Source organism: Anomaloglossus baeobatrachus, chromosome 1 (assembly GCF_048569485.1).
Source record: "Anomaloglossus baeobatrachus isolate aAnoBae1 chromosome 1, aAnoBae1.hap1, whole genome shotgun sequence".
In the NCBI taxonomy this organism is placed as follows: domain Eukaryota; kingdom Metazoa; phylum Chordata; class Amphibia; order Anura; family Aromobatidae; genus Anomaloglossus; species Anomaloglossus baeobatrachus.
Window position 1 is genome coordinate 264,595,551 of NC_134353.1, and position 23,053 is coordinate 264,618,603.

The 23,053-nt window shown below is 46.0% G+C and overlaps 1 protein-coding gene across 2 annotated transcripts in view; it reads left to right on the forward strand.

Annotated features, from left to right (window-relative positions):
* ALPK1 (alpha kinase 1) overlaps nt 1-23,053 on the forward strand; it is a 256,482-nt gene that overhangs the window by 213,844 nt on the left and 19,585 nt on the right. For both annotated transcript variants that reach the window (XM_075349404.1, XM_075349413.1), the window contains exon 11: nt 4,421-6,770. In XM_075349404.1, coding sequence (XP_075205519.1) covers nt 4,421-6,770 — 2,350 coding nt within the window. The remainder of the gene's footprint in view (nt 1-4,420; nt 6,771-23,053) is intronic.

The window sequence follows — 23,053 nt, forward strand, 5'->3', positions numbered from 1 at the left end:
AGCATGCATCGGCGTGTTTGACGGCGGGAGACCAACGATCTGAATGTGCAGGGAGCCGGCGTCTGGCAGCCTGTAAGCGGCAGTACGCTAGTAACCATGGTACACATCGGGTAACTATGGAAAGCGCTTTGCATAGTTACCCGATGTGTACCCTGGCTTCCAAGCACAGCATCGTTACACGGGTCGCTGGTGGCTGGTCTCGGATCGCTGTCGAGATCTGCCTGATTGACAGCTCACCAGCGACCATGTAGCGCCGCTCCAGCGATCCCTGCCAGGTCAGATCGCTGGTGGGATCGCTGGAATGTTGCTATGTGTGATGGGACCCTAACATTGGTGTGACTCCTTTGCACCTGTAAAGTAGATGCTATCCCAGACCTGGGCAAGGGGCGGCCCGCGGGCCACATCCGGCCCGCTTACTCTCTGTGACCAGCCCGCCTGGCTCAGGGCTTCTTTGCTGGCCGGTCAGTGATGAGGGCAATCTGACCTGTTGTCCGAAGCTCCAGGCTCTGGGAGGCCCGTGGTCAGATTGCCCTCATCACACACTGCGTGCCGGGTAGGAAACAGAGGACAGATCCTGCAGCTCCGCACAGTCAGTGCAGGCAGCGGAATGCAGGAATCTCTCCTCTGTTCCCTGTCCAGCTTTGTGACACACCGCGCCCTGATATCATCAGTACGGCGGGCGTGTGTCATTTGAAAACTTCCCGCCCGGCAAGAGAAGCTGCAGCGGCGGGGCCCGTGTGGAGAGAGGCAGCGGCGGAGCCTGTACGGAGAGAGGCAGCGGCGGGGGCTGTACGGAGAGAGGCAGTGGCGGGGGCCATACGGAGAGAGGCAGCGGCGGGGGCTGTACGGAGAGAGGCAGCGGCGGGGGCTGTACGGAGAGAGGCAGCGGTGTGGGCCGTACAGAGAGAGGCAGCAGCGGGGGCCGTACGGAGAGAAGCAGCAGCTCCTAGGAATACAGCGTCGGCGCAGCCTAGGTATGTGAAAGAGAAGCTGCTCAGTGGGGACCCGTACAGAGGTACCTGAGGAAGGGACAATAAGAAGAGAGGTGAGTGGTTACTAGTAACCTGCGGGGACAATGGGGGGGGGAGGGGGTAACTGTTGACAAATATTTGGGGTGTAGTGGTTTAGTATATGGGAATGTAGTTTTGCAGGTGTGGTATATGGGGGGGTGTAGTATATAGGGGTGTAGTGGTGTAGTATAATACAGGTGTATATAGGGGTGTAGTGTAATACTACACCCCTATATACACCTGTATTATACTACACCCCTATATACACCTGTGTAATACAGGTGTATATAGGGGTGTAGTATAATACAGGTGTAAATAGGGGTGTAATATAATATAGGTGTACATTTTGATGTTTTGTCATAAGACCATCAAAGACCTTTTTGGTAATGCGCAATTTTCACAGTTATCTCACGGTCACTCTGGGCTATAAATTCCCGACACACAAGTCTACTGTATGGCCCCCCGAGGAAGCCCTACGCGAAACGCAGCGTCGGGGCCCCCTGGACAGCAATTGCCGTGGTGTATTTAATATGGGTGAGCACTCTTAACTTATAGCTTCACAATTTTTTGGCCGCAGCTTGGCCCTGACTTGCAGCTGGTCTATTACTACTTATATGTGCTGGGCTCTCCACACCTGAACTTTTCCACATACATTCAATCACTTGTGGGTGTGGGTGCCTCCTTTTGTTTCCCCATCTGCATCCGTGCTTGTGGACATCTTGACAGGCAGCTATTGTGACACGAGGGATGTAAACGCATCTGGATACATACTACGTGCCTGTCAATAGGTGTCCTGAGTGTGGTTGATATGGGGATTCCCACACCTAACAGGGGTTAATGCTCCCTATTTACTCAGTGGTTGATTCAGGTGTTGACAGTACCAGAATTCACCACCATTTATATGAGGAGCACTCTGTGTGTGCCAGCTGCAATTTTGGTACACTCTGCTTTGCGTGCCATTATACTATCTGTGCTCACAGGTCACTGTATCCACGGCAACTTTGCTGCCCTATTTGGTTGCACTTTGTTTCTCTCTCCCCCCTTTTTATACACTGTGTGTGGTTTTTATCATTATTATATTGAATAAAGCTATACTTTTATATTCACTCTTTGGAATATGACTCCAATTTTTCCGATCTTCTGCGTTTGGTAGTTTTCCATACTTGAGCCTTAATGATGCATTGGATGTTTTTGATTATATGCTTATCTTGGCTGTGTATCAAAATAAAAGGAACTCTTATTTATCTTTTTTTTTTTTTTTAAATTATTAAAATATTTTTTTTTAAAAAAACAGCGCGCAGTCCCACCAATTTTGATACCAAGCCATGATAAAGCCTGACAGCTGGGGGCTAGTATTCTCAGGTTTGGAAGACCCATGCTTATTGGGCCCCCAGCCTAAAAATAGCAGCCCACAGCCGCCCGACATTGTCGCATCTATTAGATGCAACAAGCTCGGCCCTTTATTTGCTTTTCCCAATTGCCCTGGTGCAGTGGCAATTGGGGTAATAAGGATTAATAGCAGCCCAAAGCTGCCACTAAGCCCTAAATTAATAACGTGAGGCATTTATGAGACCCCCCCATTATTAATCTGTAAGTGAAAAGAAATTAACACAAAAAACACAGAAAAAATGCTAGACTTATATGGGGACCGGCATAAGGACAGATAACCGGGATCAATCCTGGGCCGGAATCGGGTTTCTTTTTTCTTAAACCCCGTTAGACCCGCTGGTCCTGGTTATCTGCGAGTCCGCCCATCACTAGTCCTGTGCAGAATATGTCTAATCCTGTAAAAAAAAAAGTTGTCTCTTATAATGTAGCAACATAAAATGCATTTTTTTCCATGAAGCATGCTATTAATGTGCAAGAATTGTAACACTTAAGAAAAGATGTATGTATTTGTTATTTCCTTAATAGTACGACTCATAAAATAAAATGAACTTTTTAGTAAATGATAGAATACCATTTGATTGCAAGCTTTTCCCAAAATGAGCTAATCACAATATTTTGATACCCCAAAATGGTCCTGTATTTTGTTCTTACACCGCTACATTAACAGAAAAGTAAAAAATGTTATGTCTCTGGAAATGCAACAATGATTAAAAAAAGAGCACACAAAAAATAAGCTATTTCTAAAGACTCTAAATAGGCCACTCCTAAAGGGGTGAACGAAATTCAGTTGAGGTTTGCTTCACTACTCCCAATACTTTCTAAAACATTATTTCTGCTTTCGGTAAAAAAAAATGGTAAATCTAAAGGTGACCATAGATGTTGTTTGACAGCTATTCCTCCCAACACCCCGATACCCATGTACGCTCTGCTGAATGTACATGTGTTTTCTTCAGGGGATTAAGCAACTACCAGGCATCAATGGTACAGCCTTATCTGCCATGAGAACAAAAAGATCAGGAGTAACGCCTAAAGCTGGTGTCACACATAACGACAACGACAACGACGTCGCTGCAACGTCACCATATTCTGTGACGTAGCAGCGACCATAGATGATCGTTAGTAAGCTGTCAAACATGTTATAAAAAGCAGCGACGGAGCAGCGATCATAGCGACGTCGACGGTCGTTGTGTGGTTTCAGACGTAGCGTAGCGTCGCTGCTGCGGTGTCAAACACAAGGATTATCAGCTTATCAGCATGGCGCAGCGGGATAGCAGCGATCAAAAAATGACCTGGAGCATTCAGGTGCGAGCAACGATTTCGCAGCAGGGGTCTGATCGTTGTTATGTGTCACACACAGCGACGTCGCTGTTGAGGTCGCTGCAACGTCACAGAATATGGTGACGTTGCAGCGACGTCGTTGCCGTTGTCGTTATGTGTGACACCAGCTTTAGACCCCACTATAGTTTCTCATACAGCCAGATCAGATCTCATACTTTGCACTGACGAGGGGCAAATACCCCGAAACACAGTGTCTGCGAATTGAGGTTCTGATCAGGTATAAATCCTAAGTCATATTTGTTAAAGGGCCACTTTTGACTTTTAGGATTGCTACTTTCAATAGGTGGCGCTAGAGTTTGTCCCCTTCCTCCCTGAAGAGACAATAGGAGTATCATGCCCACATGCTCAACCTTTCTTTCTCCTTTTTGCCATTGGGGAAAAGATGAGATGAAATTGGTTGGTTTGTCTTAACAAGCTATTTTTAGTAAAAGAAGATGAAACTAATATAGATATTTCATATGCTTTAAGGGGTTTTTTTTGGGGGGGGGGGTTTAGACATCAGAACCTACAGAGTATGATATCTGTCAATAGACGATCCAACAGAAATCTTTTGTTATGTAATCGTATTCAAAATAGTTTATTTGATTTTTTTAAATAGTTACTTTCATAGGTATCACAGCACTGTATATTTCAAGTTACCTCAAACCAGTGACCTAACATTATTTTGTAATTTTTTTTCTCAGAACATTCGTGGAACCTGTCTATTATCATATAGTTTGTCAAAAATGTGTCCAATTGAGAAAAGGTCTTTCTATCTCTCTGAAGCTAGGGAATCATTCCATGTTGGTCTCCTCACCAAGAAGAGAGGAGACCAAGTGATAAGTAAGCAGGAGCTCCACAGCTTTGTGAAGGCAGCCTTTTGTCTTGTAAATGTGCACAAGTGGCTTGAAAGCAAATCTCCCATAAATGAAGATGTGAGTCAACTATGCAGAGAAGCCATGGATAAACTTGCGAAATATAACATATTGCCAGATAAACGAGATAAAGTAGACTTATCCATTGATATCATGTCTCTTGTAAGCTCCATTAAAGAACACTTAGATGTACAACCTTTCCAGAATGCAGAAGACAATTGTTATGTCCCTGACAGCTACAAGGATTGTGTGACAAAAAATCTCTTTACTGGAAAAGTCAGTTTTACAAAGTCGTTGGATGTGTATTCTCACCATCACAATTCTGTATGTGAAGTGTTTGATGTTACATGTAAGCAGCATGTCACTGCAGAGGGGTTAAGATCAGGTGCTTGTGTCACTGCATTAAAGACCAGTGATACTGTAAGCACAATAGACGACACATTCAGCCACACCGAAGGAAAAAGTGATGGATCAGATGAGACATCAGCCAGAAGAAAAAAATTGGTACGATCTAATGCATTATATCACTCTGATAGTAGCAGGGGGAAATTAAGCGAGTCCCGTAATAGCAGTCATAGCTTACGTTTGTCCAATTCATCTTTCAGCTGGGAATTTATACCACAGCAAAAGGAAAAAGAAGAAAATATTAATAATGTAGAGAAAGGAGTCAGCATGTGTTCTTCAGATAACCTTGCTGAGAACATCCATGGAGATGACAAAAACCTTGACAGAAATTTTAAGGAGCTCTCAGTTCAAGAAACTGAAAACTCTCATAAACAGTCTGATTGCGCCTCATATATGCAACCCAAAGACTCCTTTTCAAATGTTTTATCTAATACAGGCCCCAAAACTGACAGAAATTTTTCAAAACCAGCAGTTACCAAAAATTTGGTGGCTGATGTATCACCTACTGCAGACACTGCTCAGTCTTCAGGTGATGAAGGCTTTGAGTTTGTTGAGCTTATTTCACAGTCATCATCTTTACCAAATGTCAGTGAGACCGGCGTCGTAGGAGGAACACACTGTGTGTCTCAGAGAGGTCTTACAGACGAATTGCAGCCTAATATGGCCGACTTTACTACTGCAACATTGGATACTGTAGATGATATGTACTTTGGAATCAATACGAGTCCATCATTTGGTAATGCAGGGAGCACAGTAATGCATGGAGTTGATGTACAAGCTGAAACAGAAGATACAACAGATAAGCTACTCCCCGAAATCTGTAAGAATAAATTGATATATACAAATCCATCAAGTCTTGGAAGTTATACACTGATTCAGGGAATTGATATACAAGCTGAAACAGAAGATGGTACTGATAATTCCATTCATAAGACTAATTTAACACATCTAGATCCACCAAGTTGTTTTGAAGATCACATAGTAATTGACGGAATTGACATTAAAGCTGAAACAGAAGATATTACGGATAACGGAGTTACCAATGACATTGTAGAACGCACATTTCCTCTTGGGGATGAAGGAGAGTCTGAAACAAAAGATAACACAAATGATACCCCTTTTGAAATATCTAACAATAATGCAAATTCTCCAGTATTGTCAAGTGGAAATACAGTACAAAGATTGGTTCATGGAATTGACATAGAAACAGAAACTAAAGATACTGCTGATGATGCTCACAATGAAATATCACTCCCATCAGGACGCAGGTCTACAATTGGCAACTATGCTTCCGACTCAGGTTCTGAAGATAAGTTGCTGGGCACAGCCGAGAAATTGGAATTGCAATTCCTTCATCGACAAGGCTCTGTAGAAACTTCAACTGACAGAACATCTTTAGCTCGCCAGAATAGTAGATTAAGTTTGTCTTCTTCAAGAAGTCGCCATGCACAGTCGGTAGCCAATATTGATCCATGTGAGAGTACAGAAGAAGGAGATAAGTCAAGTCTGGGTTTCAGCAGCAGTCATGGATCAAGCTCTTGGAGCAAAATAAGTCATTTTTCTGGATCTTTTTCTGAATCAAATTCATTTCTGTCTTCAAGTGCAAGTTCCTTTGGTATGTTACCAGGTCTGAATGCTGAACAGATACAAAAAGATCGCTCTCTAGACAACACTGACTATGAAGAACTTCTTTCTGGAGTAAATCATTCTTGGCTACTGAAAAGGCTAGAAAATACAGGTGTATTTGACTTCAATCATTCACAAAGGACACAAAGTAAGTGTAAAGAAATGTGATATTACTGTATTTGTGTTTGGAGTTGTCCACTAATGCACAACCACTTCTTAAATACTAAAGTGCCCCAGATAGAATGAAAAAACAAACCCATAACACATACTTCCAGGACTAGTGATGTTTTAGCAATGTCAGTGCTATTTCTTCCATTATATCAGGCGTGCGCTGAATCCAATGAGTAGCCACTGAGTAAGTGATCTAAGGGCATTAAATCCATATGATGTTTATTGATCAGCCAAAATTAGAGTACATCAAGAAGGCCCGTGCTACCAAATTTAATTACAAACATTCATACAAATTTAAAAGGGTTTTCCACCTTTTGGAACCTTTTTTTTTATGTTTAAATGGATATAATTTTTTTTTTTTCATTTAGGTTTTGTAGTGATTATTTTTATATAATCTTTTTCTTTACTTAACAGAATTTAAAAAAAACTAAATTTTTCTTAATCGCTCCCCACATTAGGACATGAATTTACATCATGGGAAGGGATACACAGGCGTGGAGGGTGGCTCTGGAGCTGAGCTCCCTCCACAAGTGACAGTTACCGGCTATATTATGTGGCTGCTCACAAATTAAATGCCCCTGTAAATCTCTAATTGGAATGTGCATCAGTTCCCGCGCGCACTGGCTATGATTGGCACCCGACAATGCTGTTACTATAATAGCCAGGGGGACTGCCAAAGACCCCAGTCGCTGTCATCTTTGTCCTCCTGTGAAGCTCAGCCACATACTGTCTCCATAGAGATTTTGACCATATACAGGCAGTCCCCAGGGTTACAATCTAGATTTCTGGCATAAGGCATGCCACAAGTCGTCATAAATTAGACAAACTGTGGTGTCTCACCCTTGTTCTGTCCCATCCCGCTCCAGCTCTGCCTATATTGTACTTGTATGAAAATGTTTTGCAACTTTTCAAGGTGATTTACTCTAGAATTTTTACATCATTGCTTTATTGAAACAGAGCCTTTATTTGTTTCAAATGGGCCATCCTTCATTTTAGACTTTCATGGTTCAATTCATGGTCAAAGTTAATAATTTTGTTTGGGGAGAGGAACATGTATTGTGGCACAGAGGATGCAGATACTATTAAACTTAAGATTAAGACACCAGTCCCACCAACTAATGGGCTAGAAAAATGCTGTGTGGTGTGCTGATATTACAAATACACTGTGTGCAGAATTATTAGGCAAATTAGTATTTTGATCACATGATAATTTTTATACAGGTTGTCCTACTCCAAGCTGTATAGGCTTGAGAGCCAACTACCAATTAAGTAAAGCAGGTGATATGCATCTCTGTAATGAGGAGGGGTGTGGTGTAATGACTTCAACACCCTATATAAGGTGTGCTTAATTATTAGGCAACTTCCTGTTCTTTGTTAAAATGGGTCAGAAGAGAGATTTGACGGGCTCTGAAAAGTCCAAAATTGTGAGATGTCTTGCAGAGGGATGCAGCAGTCTTGAAATTGCCAAACTTTTGAAGCGTGATCACCGAACAATCAAGCGTTTCATGGCAAATAGCCAACAGAGTCGCAAGAAGCGTGTTGGGAAAAAAAAGCGCAGAATAACTGCCCATGAATTGAGGAAAATCAAGCGCGAAGCTGCCAAGATGCCATTTGCCACCATTTTGGCCATATTTCAGAGCTGCAACGTTACTGGAGTATCAAAAAGCACAAGGTGTGCCATACTCAGGGACATGGCTAAGGTAAGGAAGGCTGAAAAATGACCACCTTTGAACAAGAAACACAAGATAAAATGTCAAGACTGGGCCAAGAAATATCTTGAGACTGATTTTTCAAAGGTTTTATGGACTGATGAAATGAGAGTGACTCTTAATGGGCCAGATGGATGGGCCAGAGGCTGGATCAGTAAAGGGTAGAGAGCTCCACTCTGACTCAGACGCTAGCAAGGTGGAGGTGGGGTACTGGTATGGGCTGGTATCATCAAAGATGAACTTGTGGGACCATTTCGGGTAGAGGATGGAGTGAAGCTCAACTCCCAGACCTACTGCCAGTTTCTGGAAGACAACTTCTTCAAGCAGTGGTACAGGAAGAAGTCGGTATCATTCAAGAAAAACATGAATTTCATGCAGGACAATGCTCCATCACATGCATCCAACTACTCCACAGCGTGGCTGGCCAGTAAAGGTCTAAAAGGTGAAAAAATAATGACATGGCCCCCTTGTTCACCTGATCTGAACCCCATAGAGGACCTGTGATAAAATGTAAGATCTACAGGGAGGGAAAACAGTACACCTCTCGGAACAGTGTCTAGGAGGCTGTGGTGGCTGCTGCACGCAATATTGATCGTAAACAGATCAAGAACTGACAGAATCTATGGATGTAGGCTGTTGAGTGTCATCATAAATGGTGGCTATATTGGTCACTAATTTTTTGGGGTTTTGTGTTTGCATGTCAGAAATTTTTATTTCTATATTTTGTGCAGTTATATTGGTTTACCTGGTGAAAATAAACAAGTGAGATGGGAATATATATATTTTTTTATTAAATTGCCTAATAATTCTGCACAGTAATAGTTACCTGCAAAAACAGATATCCTCCTAAGATAGCCAAATCTAAAAAAAAAAACACTCCAACTTCCAAAAATATTAAGCTTTGATATTTATGAGTCTTTTGGGTTGATTGAGAACATAGTTGTTGATCAATAATAAAAAAAATCCTCTAAAATACAACTGGCCTAATAATTCTGCACACAGTGTACACCACTTGTGATGGGTACCTATTGATATCTGAGCACTTGATTTCCATGCACATAAGAACAAAAGAGATATACAGGTGCAGCTCAATAAATTAGAATATCATCAAAAAGTTCATTTATTTCAGTAATTCAATACAAAAAGGGAAACGCATATATTATATAGAGTCATTACACACATTACACACAGAGTGATCTATTTAAAGTGTTTATTTCTGTTAATCTTGATGATTATGAATGAAAACCAAAAAGTCAATATCTCAGAAAATTAGCATAATTACCACAAAACACCTGTGACTGCTTCCTAAGCGTTTAAAATGGTCCCTTAGTCTGGTTAGTAGGCTACACAATCATGGGGAAGACTGCTGACTTCACAGATGTCCAGAAGGCAGTCATTGACACCCCATAGGGAGGGTAATCCACAAAAGATCATTGCTAAATAAGCTGGTTGTTATCAGAGTGCTGTATCCAAGCATATTAATGGAAATTGAGTGGAAGGTAAAAGTGTGGTAAAGAGAGGTGCACAAGCAACCGGGATAACCACAGGCTTGATAGGATTGTTAAGAAAAGGCCATTCAAAAATTTGAGGGAAATTCACAAGGAGTGGACTGCTGCTGGAGTCAGTGCTTCAAGAACCACCACACACAGATGTATCCAGGAAATGGGCTACAACTGTTGCATTCCTTGTGTCTTGTGTGCTCAGTGGTCCAAGGTGTTGTTTTCAGATATAAGAAAATTTAGCATTTCATTTGGAAATAAAGGTCCCAGAGTCTGGAGGAAGAGTGGAGAGGCCACATTCCAAGCTGCTTGAGGTGCAGTGTGAAGTTTCCACAATCAGTGATGGCTTCGGGAGCCATGTCATCTGCTGGTGTAGGTTCACTGTGTTTAATCAAGACCAAAGTCAACACATTCGTCTACCAGGAAATTTTAGAGCACTTCATGCTTCCCTCTGCTGACAAGCTTTAGAGAGATGGAAATTTCATTTTCCAGCAGGATTTGGCACCTGTCCACACTGCCAAAAATACCAAAACCTAGTTTAATAATCACAGTATCGCCGTGCTTGATTGGCCAACCAACTCGCCTGACCTAAATCACATAGAGAATCTATGGGGTATTGTCAAGAGGAAGATGAAAGACACCAGACCCAACAATGCAGATGAGCTGAAGGCTGCTATCAAAGCAACCTGGTCTTCAATAACACCTCAGCAGTGCCACAGGCTGATCGCCTCCATACCACACCACATTGATGCAATAATTCATGCAATAGGAGCCCCGATCAAATATTGAGTGCATTTACTGTACTTGCTTTTCAGTAGGCACCAAAATATTTTTTTCAGTTGGTCTTATTTAATAATCATCATCATCATCAATATTAAAAGAAGTAAACACGTGAAACAGATCACTCTGTTTGTAATGACTCAATATAATGTGTTCTCCTTTTTGTATTGAATTACTGAAATAAATTAACTCTTTGATGATATTCTAATTTGAGATTTTGAGATGCACCTAGATATATATATATATATATATATATATATATATATATATATATATATATATATATATATATATATATATATCAGTGCCTACAAGTAGTTTTCAACCCCCTGCAGATTTAGCAGGTTTACACATTCGGAATTAGCTTGGCATTGTGACATTTGGACTGTAGATCAGCCTGGAAGTGTGAAATGCACTGCAGCAAAAAAGAATGTTATTTCTTTTTTTATTTTTTTTTTTAAATTGTGAAAAGTTTATTCAGAGGGTCATTTATTATTCAACCCCTCAAACCACAAGAATTCTGTTTGGTTCCCCTAAAGTATTAAGAAGTATTTCAGGCACAAAGAACAATGAGCTTCACATGTTTGGATTAATTATCTCTTTTTCCAGCCTTTTCTGACTAATTAAGACCCTCCCCAAACTTGTGAACAGCACTCATTCTTGGTCAACATGGGAAAGACAAAGGAGCATTCCAAGGCCATCAGAGACAAGATCGTGGAGGGTCACAAGGCTCGCAAGGGGTACAAAACCCTTTCCAAGGAGTTGGGCCTACCTGTCTCCACTGTTGGGAGCATCATCCGGAAGTGGAAGGCTTATGGAACTACTGTTAGCCTTCCACGGCCTGGACAGCCTTTGAAAGTTTCCATCCGTGCCGAGGCCAGGCTTGTCCGAAGAGTCAAGGCTAACCCAAGGACAACAAGGAAGGAGCTCCGGGAAGATCTCATGGCAGTGGGGACATTGGTTTCAGTCAATACCATAAGTAACGTACTCCACCGCAATGGTCTCCGTTCCAGACGAGCCCGTAAGGTACCTTTACTTTCAAAGCGTCATGTCAAGGCTCGTCTACAGTTTGCTCATGATCACTTGGAGGACTCTGAGACAGACTGGTTCAAGGTTCTCTGGTCTGATGAGACCAAGATCGAGATCTTTGGTGCCAACTACACACGTGACGTTTGGAGACTGGATGGCACTGCATACGACCCCAAGAATACCATCCCTACAGTCAAGCATGGTGGTGGCAGCATCATGCTGTGGGGCTGTTTCTCAGCCAAGGGGCCTGGCCATCTGGTCCGCATCCATGGGAAGATGGATAGCACGGCCTACCTGGAGATTTTGGCCAAGAACCTCCGCTCCTCCATCAAGGATCTTAAGATGGGTCGTCATTTCATCTTCCAACAAGACAACGACCCAAAGCACACAGCCAAGAAAACCAAGGCCTGGTTCAAGAGGGAAAAAATCAAGGTGTTGCAGTGGCCTAGTCAGTCTCCTGACCTTAACCCAATTGAAAACTTGTGGAAGGAGCTCAAGATTAAAGTCCACATGAGACACCCAAAGAACATAGATAACTTGGAGAAGATCTGCATGGAGGAGTGGGCCAAGATAACTCCAGAGACCTGTGCCGGCCTGATCAGGTCTTATAAAAGATGATTATTAGCTGTAATTGCAAACAAGGGTTATTCCACAAAATATTAAACCTAGGGGTTGAATAATAATTGACCCACACTTTTATGTTGAAAATTTATTAAAATTTAACTGAGCAACATAACTTGTTGGTTTGTAAGATTTATGCATCTGTTAATAAATCCTGCTCTTGTTTGAAGTTTGAATCTAACTTATTTGCATCTTATCAAACCTGCTAAATCTGCAGGGGGTTGAATACTACTTGTAGGCACTGTATATCTATAGATATCTATCTATAGATACAGTTAGGTCCAGAAATATTTGGACAGTGACACAATTTTCGCGAGTTGGGCTCTGCATGCCACCACATTGGATTTGAAATGAAACCTCTACAACAGAATTCAAGTGCAGATTGTAACGTTTAATTTGAAGGTTTGAACAAAAATATCTGATAGAAATTTTAGGAATTGTACACATTTCTTTACAAACACTCCACATTTTAGGAGGTCAAAAGTAATTGGACAAATAAACCAAACCCAAACAAAATATTTTTATTTTCAATATTTTGTTGCGAATCCTTTGGAGGCAATCACTGCCTTAAGTCTGGAACCCATGGACATCACCAAACGCTGGGTTTCCTCCTTCTTAATGCTTTGCCAGGCCTTTACAGCCGCAGCCTTCAGGTCTTGCTTGTTTGTGGGTCTTTCCGTCTTAAGTCTGGATTTGAGCAAGTGAAATGCATGCTCAATTGGGTTAAGATCTGGTGATTGACTTGGCCATTGCAGAATGTTCCACTTTTTTGCACTCATGAACTCCTGGGTAGCTTTGGCTGTATGCTTGGGGTCATTGTCCATCTGTACTATGAAGCGCCGTCCGATCAACTTTGCGGCATTTGGCTGAATCTGGGCTGAAAGTATATCCCGGTACACTTCAAAATTCATCCGGCTACTCTTGTCTGCTGTTATGTCATCAATAAACACAAGTGACCCAGTGCCATTGAAAGCCATGCATGCCCATGCCATCACGTTGCCTCCACCATGTTTTACAGAGGATGTGGTGTGCCTTGGATCATGTGCCGTTCCCTTTCTTCTTCAAACTTTTTTCTTCCCATCATTCTGGTACAGGTTGATCTTTGTCTCATCTGTCCATAGAATACTTTTCCAGAACTGAGCTGGCTTCATGAGGTGTTTTTCAGCAAATTTAACTCTGGCCTGTCTATTTTTGGAATTGATGAATGGTTTGCATCTAGATGTGAACCCTTTGTATTTACTTTCATGGAGTCTTCTCTTTACTGTTGACTTAGAGACAGATACACCTACTTCACTGAGAGTGTTCTGGACTTCAGTTGATGTTGTGAACGGGTTCTTCTTCACCAAAGAAAGTATGCGGCGATCATCCACCACTGTTGTCATCCGTGGACGCGCAGGCCTTTTTGAGTTCCCAAGCTCACCAGTCAATTCCTTTTTTCTTAGAATGTACCCGACTGTTGATTTTGCTACTCCAAGCATGTCTGCTATCTCTCTGATGGATTTTTTCTTTTTTTTCAGCCTCAGGATGTTCTGCTTCACCTCAATTGAGAGTTCCTTAGACCGCATGTTGTCTGGTCACAGCAACAGCTTCCAAATGCAAAACCACACTCCTGTAATCAACCCCAGACCTTTTAACTACTTCATTGATTACAGGTTAACGAGGGAGACGCCTTCAGAGTTAATTGAAGCCCTTAGAGTCCCTTGTCCAATTACTTTTGGTCCCTTTAAAAAGAGGAGGCTATGCATTACAGAGCTATGATTCCTAAACCCTTTCTCCGATTTGGATGTGAAAACTCTCATATTGCAGCTGGGAGTGTGCACTTTCAGCCCATATTATATATATAATTGTATTTCTGAACATGTTTTTGTAAACAGCTAAAATAACAAAACTTGTGTCACTGTCCAAATATTTCTGGACCTAACAGTATCTATCTATAGATATCTATCTATAGATATCTATCTATGTGGCGCCCTGGGCAAGCCAGGACGTCACAAGCACTACACCAACACACCCCACACTCCCGCTCAGGCACACCAAAGTCAGACAAAAACCCTTGTTGCCTCCCTTCAGGGGCTGATGCTCACACCAGGGGGAGGGCCAGGCGGTTGGTCCCGCCCACCGAGTGCACAGTCCTGGAGGCGGGAAGAGAGAGGAGATAGTTTGCAGTGGAGAAGAGTGGTGGAAGTGAAGTGGCAGTTGAGGAGTCTGAAGTTGGTCCGGGTGTGTGGCCCGGACGGAACAGCAAGGTTGGTAGACGGTGGTGACCGTCTGCAGGAGAGGCCTATTGGAGCTAGCCGTAAGGACCGTGGATGGGTGGTGGCCCGGCGGTACCGGACCGGTACGCAAAGAGAAGCCAGCACCATCCGGCAGGGGCTTACGGACCCCGACAAGGCTAGGAGTCGCCGTGCAATTTGTCAAATCCGTTAGCGAAGGGAACCTCCTGGGTTTCCCAGCAGCCAAGTCCCGACAGAAGGCAACAGTCCAAACGTTAGAGGGAAACAGTCACCGCCAAGGCTAAAGTTCCCAGGGCCAGAGCCTGTGGGCAAAAGGGGCTCCCTCAGCACATATCCAAGCTGGGGAGCGGGTTACCGGTGGGAACCCATTGGAACCGTCTACACTACAAAGGTGCAGGGAAAGGCAGTCACCATCAACCTGCCGGGAGGAGAAACACTGCAGCCATCTGTGGGACCCGTCCATCCAGCCGTTTGTTTTACCGGAGACTCTGTGTTTATCATTGGCTGAGTGAGTACCACCGTGCCGTGCGGCACAGCGCTGCCCCCGCGACCCTGCACCTCACCAGGCCCCGTAACCCGCCTGCCATCCATCCCTACCCCATCACCGGGCCCCGGGACAACCAACCCCCTACCCACGGAGAGGAGAACTAACATCCAGGCTTCTCCCTGCCATCGCTCCCGGGATCCCCGTCCAGAGCAGCGGTGGTGTCACCAACCTCACCACAACCGTGGGTGGTGTCATGGACAATATCAAATCCCCACAATCAAACCCCCCTTTTCACTCACGGGCGAGGAGCGCCGTTCGAGTCCCCGGGATCCGGCCCACCACTCGAGCCACCACTGAGCAGCAGCAGCCGGACCCGAGCAGTGGGAGAGCGCAGCGTCCCCTCCTCCGCCCGCGACAACTTGGCGTCACGAACAAGATCTTACCGCTCTGCCGTCAGGTAGAGGTGCGCTTTGTGACCGCCGGAGGTGTCCGGCCGAAAAATTTGTGAAGCCGCCATCTTGGGCGCGAAAGCTGAAACCCCGCCCCCGTAGAGGAGGTACCGGAGGGAAACTAAGGGGGACTGATGGCGTCTGGCCGCATGTAGCCGCGGCTGTGGAAGCAGGGACGCCAGGACCCTGCGGCCATTTACTGGTTCCTGGAAGAGGCCGCTGCTAAAGATGCTGAGTCCGACCGACAACACCGTGGTCCCCGCGCCTGTCACCGCAGCGTGGGTGGAAGTCCGGACCATCCAGCTAAGCAGCCGTCTGCAGGTCCGCATGCAGCTCCTCCTGGAGGAGTGGGAGGCCGACATGGCAGAAGTGGTGGCGGCCATACGGAGACGCGAGGTGGAGGGAGTCTTTGAAGGGAGGGTAAGTGACCCACGCCCCTCTACCCCTGGTGGGTCGGTCATCGCGGCCGAGGGACCCGGTCCATACCCGCTCGCCCTGCTACCTCCCCCGCTACCCGTGTTGGCTGCTGCTGCCCCGCCACTAGGCCCGCTACCACCACCACCGGTAGCAGTACCCTGCCAATCCGCCCCGGCGGACCGACCTGCAGCAGAAGCTCGTGACCGCCCTGATCCGCTTCCATGGAAGAAGCCGAAGGCTGAGCCCGTCAGCAAAGATGCAGCGGAGGCACGGCGGGGATGCAGCTGCCAGGAGGTAGAGCAGGCCATGTCACAGCGGGGTCCCTCATTACCGAAGGTACCGGTCGTAGCCGGCACAGGGGGACTCCGGCTGGGCCCGTCCCCCACACCGCCTGAACCGGAGCAGGCAGAAAGTGCTCCGCACCGGGAGCGGCAGCAAAGGCAGCTGCGCCGCGGGATTGCTGATTAAGAAAGAAAAGTTAGAGCATGGTAGTGGTTCCCGGTTACCTTGCTGTCGGTCCCCATTGGGACTCTGCTGACATTCCAGACGGCTCTCAAGGCTAAGGAGTCCAGTTGGAGGAGCAGTCGTACCCGCATCATCGGCAGCTGAAAATGGAGTCCTGTGGGACAGTGTCACCCCTGTGTGAGGGTGGCGTTGGGGGCTCGTGCTATTCGATGGTGGACTGTGGGAAAGCTGCAGGAGGAAGCCGTACCGGAGCCAGGTGTTGTGGATGGCCCCTGGGACCCAGCTGACAGTCCCCGTTGGGACCCTACGGCAAGTCTCCGTTGGGACCATACAGTTTTGTTTGTGGTAGCCCGTTGGCTACGAAGCACTGTTGTCCCCGTGGGGACTGTTTGCAATCAATGCGTAGAAACTGCTACGGACAAGCCTGAGAACTGGCAGGGCAACCACAAACTAAGTGGCATGTAAATAAAAATGTTGGCTAAACCGTTACCGCCTCCGGAGAGGCTGATTTGGAGGATGGGCCTGGAGGGAAGTGATGGCCCAGGCCCGCCACTACCGCAACCGGTGGCGATCCTCCGGGGGTTTCAGGGGTTCCCCATGAACGTGGGTCCCCTGAAAAGGACAGAACCTGCTCGGGTAACTTGTGCTGGACTGGGGTCAAGGGGTGCTGCCCATTTGCTTAGGGGCAGTGTGGCGGGGTATGCAACAGAGCAGTGAGGGACGCCAGGCCAAGGAACAATCCAAAGGGCTTTATTGGAACCACAAAGATAAAGCAGCAAACATAAATATAAATCCTTCAAATCTGCAAGGAGTCCATAACAGAAAAACAAAAGATCCAGGGGCACCGCCTGGTATTCCGATGCCAGGGGAATTAGGGCAATGGTCCTTATATGAGTTCCTTGAGTCCAACAGGTGAACAACAAAACACAATCCCACGTGGCCGCGGATCTCCAGTCTGTAACAGTCCACACACACAGACCCCAGGATCAAGCCTCAGCTATAGATCCTAGTCCTTCTCCAGCCGAGCTCCAACTAACTGCTCTAACATGTTCTTCTCTCCTGGGATCAGCCCCTTAGGTTGGCACACCTCCCCCTGGCCATTTGATGCATGAATGGACTTTAGACTGCTGGCTCTGTTCTGTTTACCAAGTTGTAGATTGGAGAAGTCCCATGCTGAGAAGAACAATATATATATGCAACCTCCACCAAATCAATGACAATAGCTACTGCTGAAGCCTGATTGCAATATGATACAGGCTGGGGGGAAGGTATGGTCACTTACATCCCAAGACATAGTATTACAGAAAATACAGTGAGAAGGTAAAATACATCACATGGCATCTTATACAAAAATATGGGATGGAGAAAACTACATACATCATGACAATTCCTTCCCCTCCCAACTTGTGTACGTACTAGGGACCTCTACAGGTCGCTGGTTAAGTACACGCAGGCATGGCTGACAGGACTCAAGGCTCCTCTTGCCTGGACAGTCCAACTGCATTTTGGGTGTTGGCTCCATCTTCTTTAGTGTATGGTGAAGATGTGGGGTTGAATGTTCGGGTCCAGTTTATATCCTCCTTCACTTAAACTCGGCTTTCTGCACCCACAAATCGGCATTGTATAACTCCCACATCATTGCCTAGGAGAATGTCTGCAGGAAGGCCGCTCATCACACCGATTATGCATTGTTTTGCCCCAAAAGCCATAATCCAGGGTCACACTCGCTCTTGGAATGTATCTTTGAGTACCTCCAGCCAATTCAATGGCAATTCCTGGTCCCTTTTGAATTGCTTCTGGTTGAATTACTCGGGGATCTGCGATGGTGAGAAAAGCCCCAGTGTCACGAAAGCTAACAACTTTTTGGCCATCCAGCACGACCTCCTGTAGATGTTTATGCTGAAGATCATAAGAACGCGTGGCTGTGGCTCGCACTCCATAGACTCCTGGTAGGGAAGTCAAGATATCAGGGTCACTTGGCAAATCATCAGGGCCTGAATCCAGCTCTTCTCCTGCTGAAGATGTCTGTAGATAATGGACAGGCAAAGGTGGTCTGCAGCTGTTCTGCCTCTGAACACCTGGACAGTGAGCTTGCAGATGACCAGGCTGCCCACATTGATAACATCTGCGCTGCGTCTCACTCCGTCCAGTTTGCCTTCTGGAGAAGTAGGTAGGAGACCTTGGTGACTGACAGGGAGGTGCAGGTGCTGGAGGTGGTTGTCGATTTGGAGGATGACTCCACTGGATAGATGGGCATGTGGCCCGCAGATGTCCAGGATGCCCACAGCTATAACATCTCCGCTCTTCTACTTTCTCTCCTCGTCGTATTCCAAAAAATGTGGTAGAAACAGCTGGAGGCACATTCACACGGGTATCCACATGAGGTGGTGATCTAGGTCGAGGAACATTGGACACTGAAGGACAAGGAACCTCTGGTGTTGGGGAGCTGGTCATTTTTGCTCCCTCTGCTAGCAGCTTCTTCCATTGAGGCTTGATAGTGAGCACCTCATCAGCTAGAGCAGCAGCTTCTTCCATTGTCTCTGGTCTCCTCTCACGCACCCATTCCCGAATCTCAGTAGGGCACTTGGCATAAAACTGTTCTTTTAGGATGACCTGGATGAACGTCTCCCAAGTTAAGGCCCCCTCTCCCTCCAGCCAGCGATGGCATACTTGTTTCAGTCTGTGGGCAAACATCTTGAAAGACACTTCTCCATCACAGGCTAATGTACGGAACTTAGTCCTATAAGTATCTGGGGTCACGGCATAATGTTCTAGAATAGTCTGTTTAATATCCGCATACTCACAGTTCCACCGAGGGTCCATAGCTCTATAGGCTGCAGCAGCTCCACCCTCTAAGAGCCCAACCAGATGCCGGACGCGCTCCCTTTCTGGGACTTCCATTAAACGACACTGATGCTCAAAGTCCTGGAAGAAGCCCTCAATGTCACCAGCAGCCTCATTAAACTGCTTGAAGTCTTTGTGGGACACCCTGGGAAGTTCCCTCATGATGGGTGCTGGGGTTACAGTCTGTCTGGAACCTCTCGCGGCTTCCACAGCGAGCTGCTTATCCAGCAATGCCATCTCCTCCATCCTGCGCTCCTTCTCTTTAGCACCACGCATGACCTCCATCTTATATTCTATGGTGGTCTCCTCTCCCAGCAAGGCCATCTCCTCCTCATACCACCCATTGACTTTTTTGGGTATTTACCTCCGGCTCCCGTCTTTGCTCCCCTTGCTGTGGAAATTGTTCCTTGGTGCCATCTTGCAGGCAAGCGTTTTCCAATGCCTCAATTAGTTGCTCCTTAGAGAGTCCTTTGTAGCCGACACCTAATTCACGGGCCTTTGTTTGTAGGCTCACCACAGTCCAGTTCCTGTATCCTGAGGTTCTGGTTTCAGACGTTGATTGGCCATTGTCCTCCATTTCTTCTGCTCTGATCCCGCCGCTGCCACCAGTTTGTGGCGGGGTATGCAACAGAGCAGTGAGGGACGCCAGGCCAAGGAACAATCCAAAGGGCTTTATTGGAACCACAAAGATAAAGCAGCAAACATAAATATAAATCCTTCAAATCTGCAAGGAGTCCACAACAGAAAAACAAAAGATCCAGGGGCACCGCCTGGTATTCCGATGCCAGGGGAATTAGGACAATGGTCCTTATATGAGTTCCTTGAGTCCAACAGGTGAACAACAAAACACAATCCCACGTGGCCGCGGATCTCCAGTCTGTAACAGTCCACACACACAGACCCCAGGATCCAGCCTCAGCTATAGATCCTAGTCCTTCTCCAGCCGAGCTCCAACTAACTGCTCTAACATGTTCTTCTCTCCTGGGATCAGCCCCTTAGGTGGGCACACCTCCCCCTGGCCATTTGATGCATGAATGGACTTTAGACTGCTGGCTCTGTTCTGTTTACCAAGTTGTAGATTGGAGAAGTCCCATGCTGAGAAGAACAATATATATATGCAACCCCCACCAAATCAATGACAATAGCTACTGCTGAAGCCTGATTGCAATATGATACAGGCTGGGGGGGAAGGTATGGTCACTTACATCCCAAGACATAGTATTACAGCAAATACAGTGAGAAGGTAAAATACATCACATGGCATCTTATACAAAAATATGGGATGGAGAAAACTACATACATCATGACAGGCAGCATCAGGGCCAGGTTGCTTGGGTGGGAGAGAGCGGAAGCCGTTACCGTTAGCAACTTTAAGAATGTGCCTCCCGATGTGGGAAGATTGAAAAAAAATGTTTTTATATGTTTTACCGTTTATCTTTTCAGTTGTGAAAATAAAACCGGTGATTGACGAGCAGCCTGCGGACGGTCTGCATTTTACTAAGGGGGAATGTGGTGCCCTGGGCAAGCCAGGACGTCACAAGCACTACACCAACACACCCCACACTCCCGGTCAGGCACACCAAAGTCAGACAAAAACCCTTGTTGCCTCCCTCCAGGGGCTGATGCTCACACCGGGGGGGGGGAGCCAGGCGGTTGGTCCCGCCCACCGAGGAGTGCACAGTCCTGGAGGCGGGAAAAGAGAGAAGATAATTTTCAGTGGAGAAGAGTGGTGGAAGTGAAGTGGCAGTTGAGGAGTCTGAAGTTGGTCCGGGTGTGTGGCCCGGACGGAACAGCAAGGTTGGCAGGCGGTGGTGACCGTCTGCAGGAGAGGCCTATTGGAGCTAGCCGCAAGGACCGTTGATGGGCGGTGGCCCGGCGGCACCGGACCGGTACGCAAAGAGAAGCCAGCACCATCCGGCAGGGGCTTACGGACCCCGACAAGGCTAGGAGTCGCCGTGCAATTTGTCAAATCCGTTAGCAAAGGGAACCTCCTGGGTTTCCCAGCAGCCAAGTCCCGACAGAAGGCAACAGTCCAACCGTTAGAGGGAAACACAGTCACCGCCAAGGCTAAAGTTCCCAGGGCCAGAGCCTGCGGGCAAAAGGGGCTCCCTCAGCTAATATCCAAGCTGGGGAGCGGGTTACCGGTGGAAACCCATTGGAACCGTCTACACTACAAAGGTGCAGGGAAAGGCAGTCACCATCAACCTGCCGGGAGGAGAAACACCGCAGCCGTCTGTGGGACCCGTCCATCCAGCTGTTTGTTTTATCGGAGACTCTGTGTTTATCATTGGCTGAGTGAGTACCACCGTACCGTGCGGCACAGCGCTGCCCCCGCGACCCTGCACCTCACCAGGCCCCGTAACCCGCCTGCCATCCATCCCTATCCCATCACCGGGCCCCGGGACAACCAACCCCCTACTCACGGAGGGGAGAACTAACATCCAGGCTTCTCCCTGCCATCGCTCCCGGGATCCCCGTCCAGAGCAGCGGTGGTGTCACCAACCTCACCACAGCCGAGCAGCAGCACCGAGCAGCAGCAGCCGGACCCGAGCAGTGGGAGAGCGCAGCGTCCCCTCCTCCGCCCGCGACATATATATATATATATATATATATATATATATATATATATATATATATATATATATATATATATATATATATATATATATATATATATATATATATATATATATATATATATATATATATATAGATATAGAATCCAGCTCCAGCATTTGAGCCACCTGGGTCTCAGCTCACCCAATAACCATAGTCCTGCACGGATATGGATAGGAGTATATCCAGTAATATCAGAAGGAGTAGAGGACATCCAGCAGTGACTTTGGTAGACACAGGTGCCATAGTAAAATCTCCTTCTTTATTGGCAGTTCCTTAAAAATACAACGACCCACAAGGCTCAGGAACAAAATATTTGTCAGCAGAGAAACGCAGTGAGTCCTGACCGTGGGCACATACCCTAAAGATGCATGTACACTGGCCAACCTGAGCTCTCTTAAATATCTACAGATCAGCTACATAGAAGCTGATCAGTGGTCTTTTAATAGCTGAGTTAGACAGGCCAACCACACTTCCATCCATACAACACAATCATTAACACAATTATTCTTTTCGCATACAATACCATTATTCTTAGCTGCACATGTCCTGTTTATACTAGTCGTGCTTCTAAGAACAAATATTTTTAAGCAAGCTTAAAAATCACTTTATCTGATAAGCAAATATTCATTGGGTGATTGACAATTATCAGGAAACAAGTGTTCCTAGCAACACTCGGCCTGTGTAGGTGTCTCTTATTCCCTTTTGGGAGTGCTGCATGGATCTCTGCCAATGGTACAGGACAAAGACAAAAGATAATGAAAATACAGACCACAAGAGGTTGATGACAGCTATGATTTTTTGACAAAAACACCTATTATTAACTCCTTATGTTACCCTGTTTGCCACCGCACCAAGGTAATCAGGGTAATAGATGTGATAATTCTGGGACGGCTTGAGGCTGCAATTTTTATGCTGGGGGTGCCCAATAACCATGGGCCTCCCCAGCCTGAGAATAAAAGCTCCCAGCTGTCCATTTTATCTTGGCTGGGTATAAAAATTGGGGAGACCACAAGCTGTTTTTTAAAATTTATTTGAATAATTTAAAAAAAGCGACAAGGGGTCCCTCATATTTTGATAGACAGCCAAGATAACGTGCACAGCTGGGGT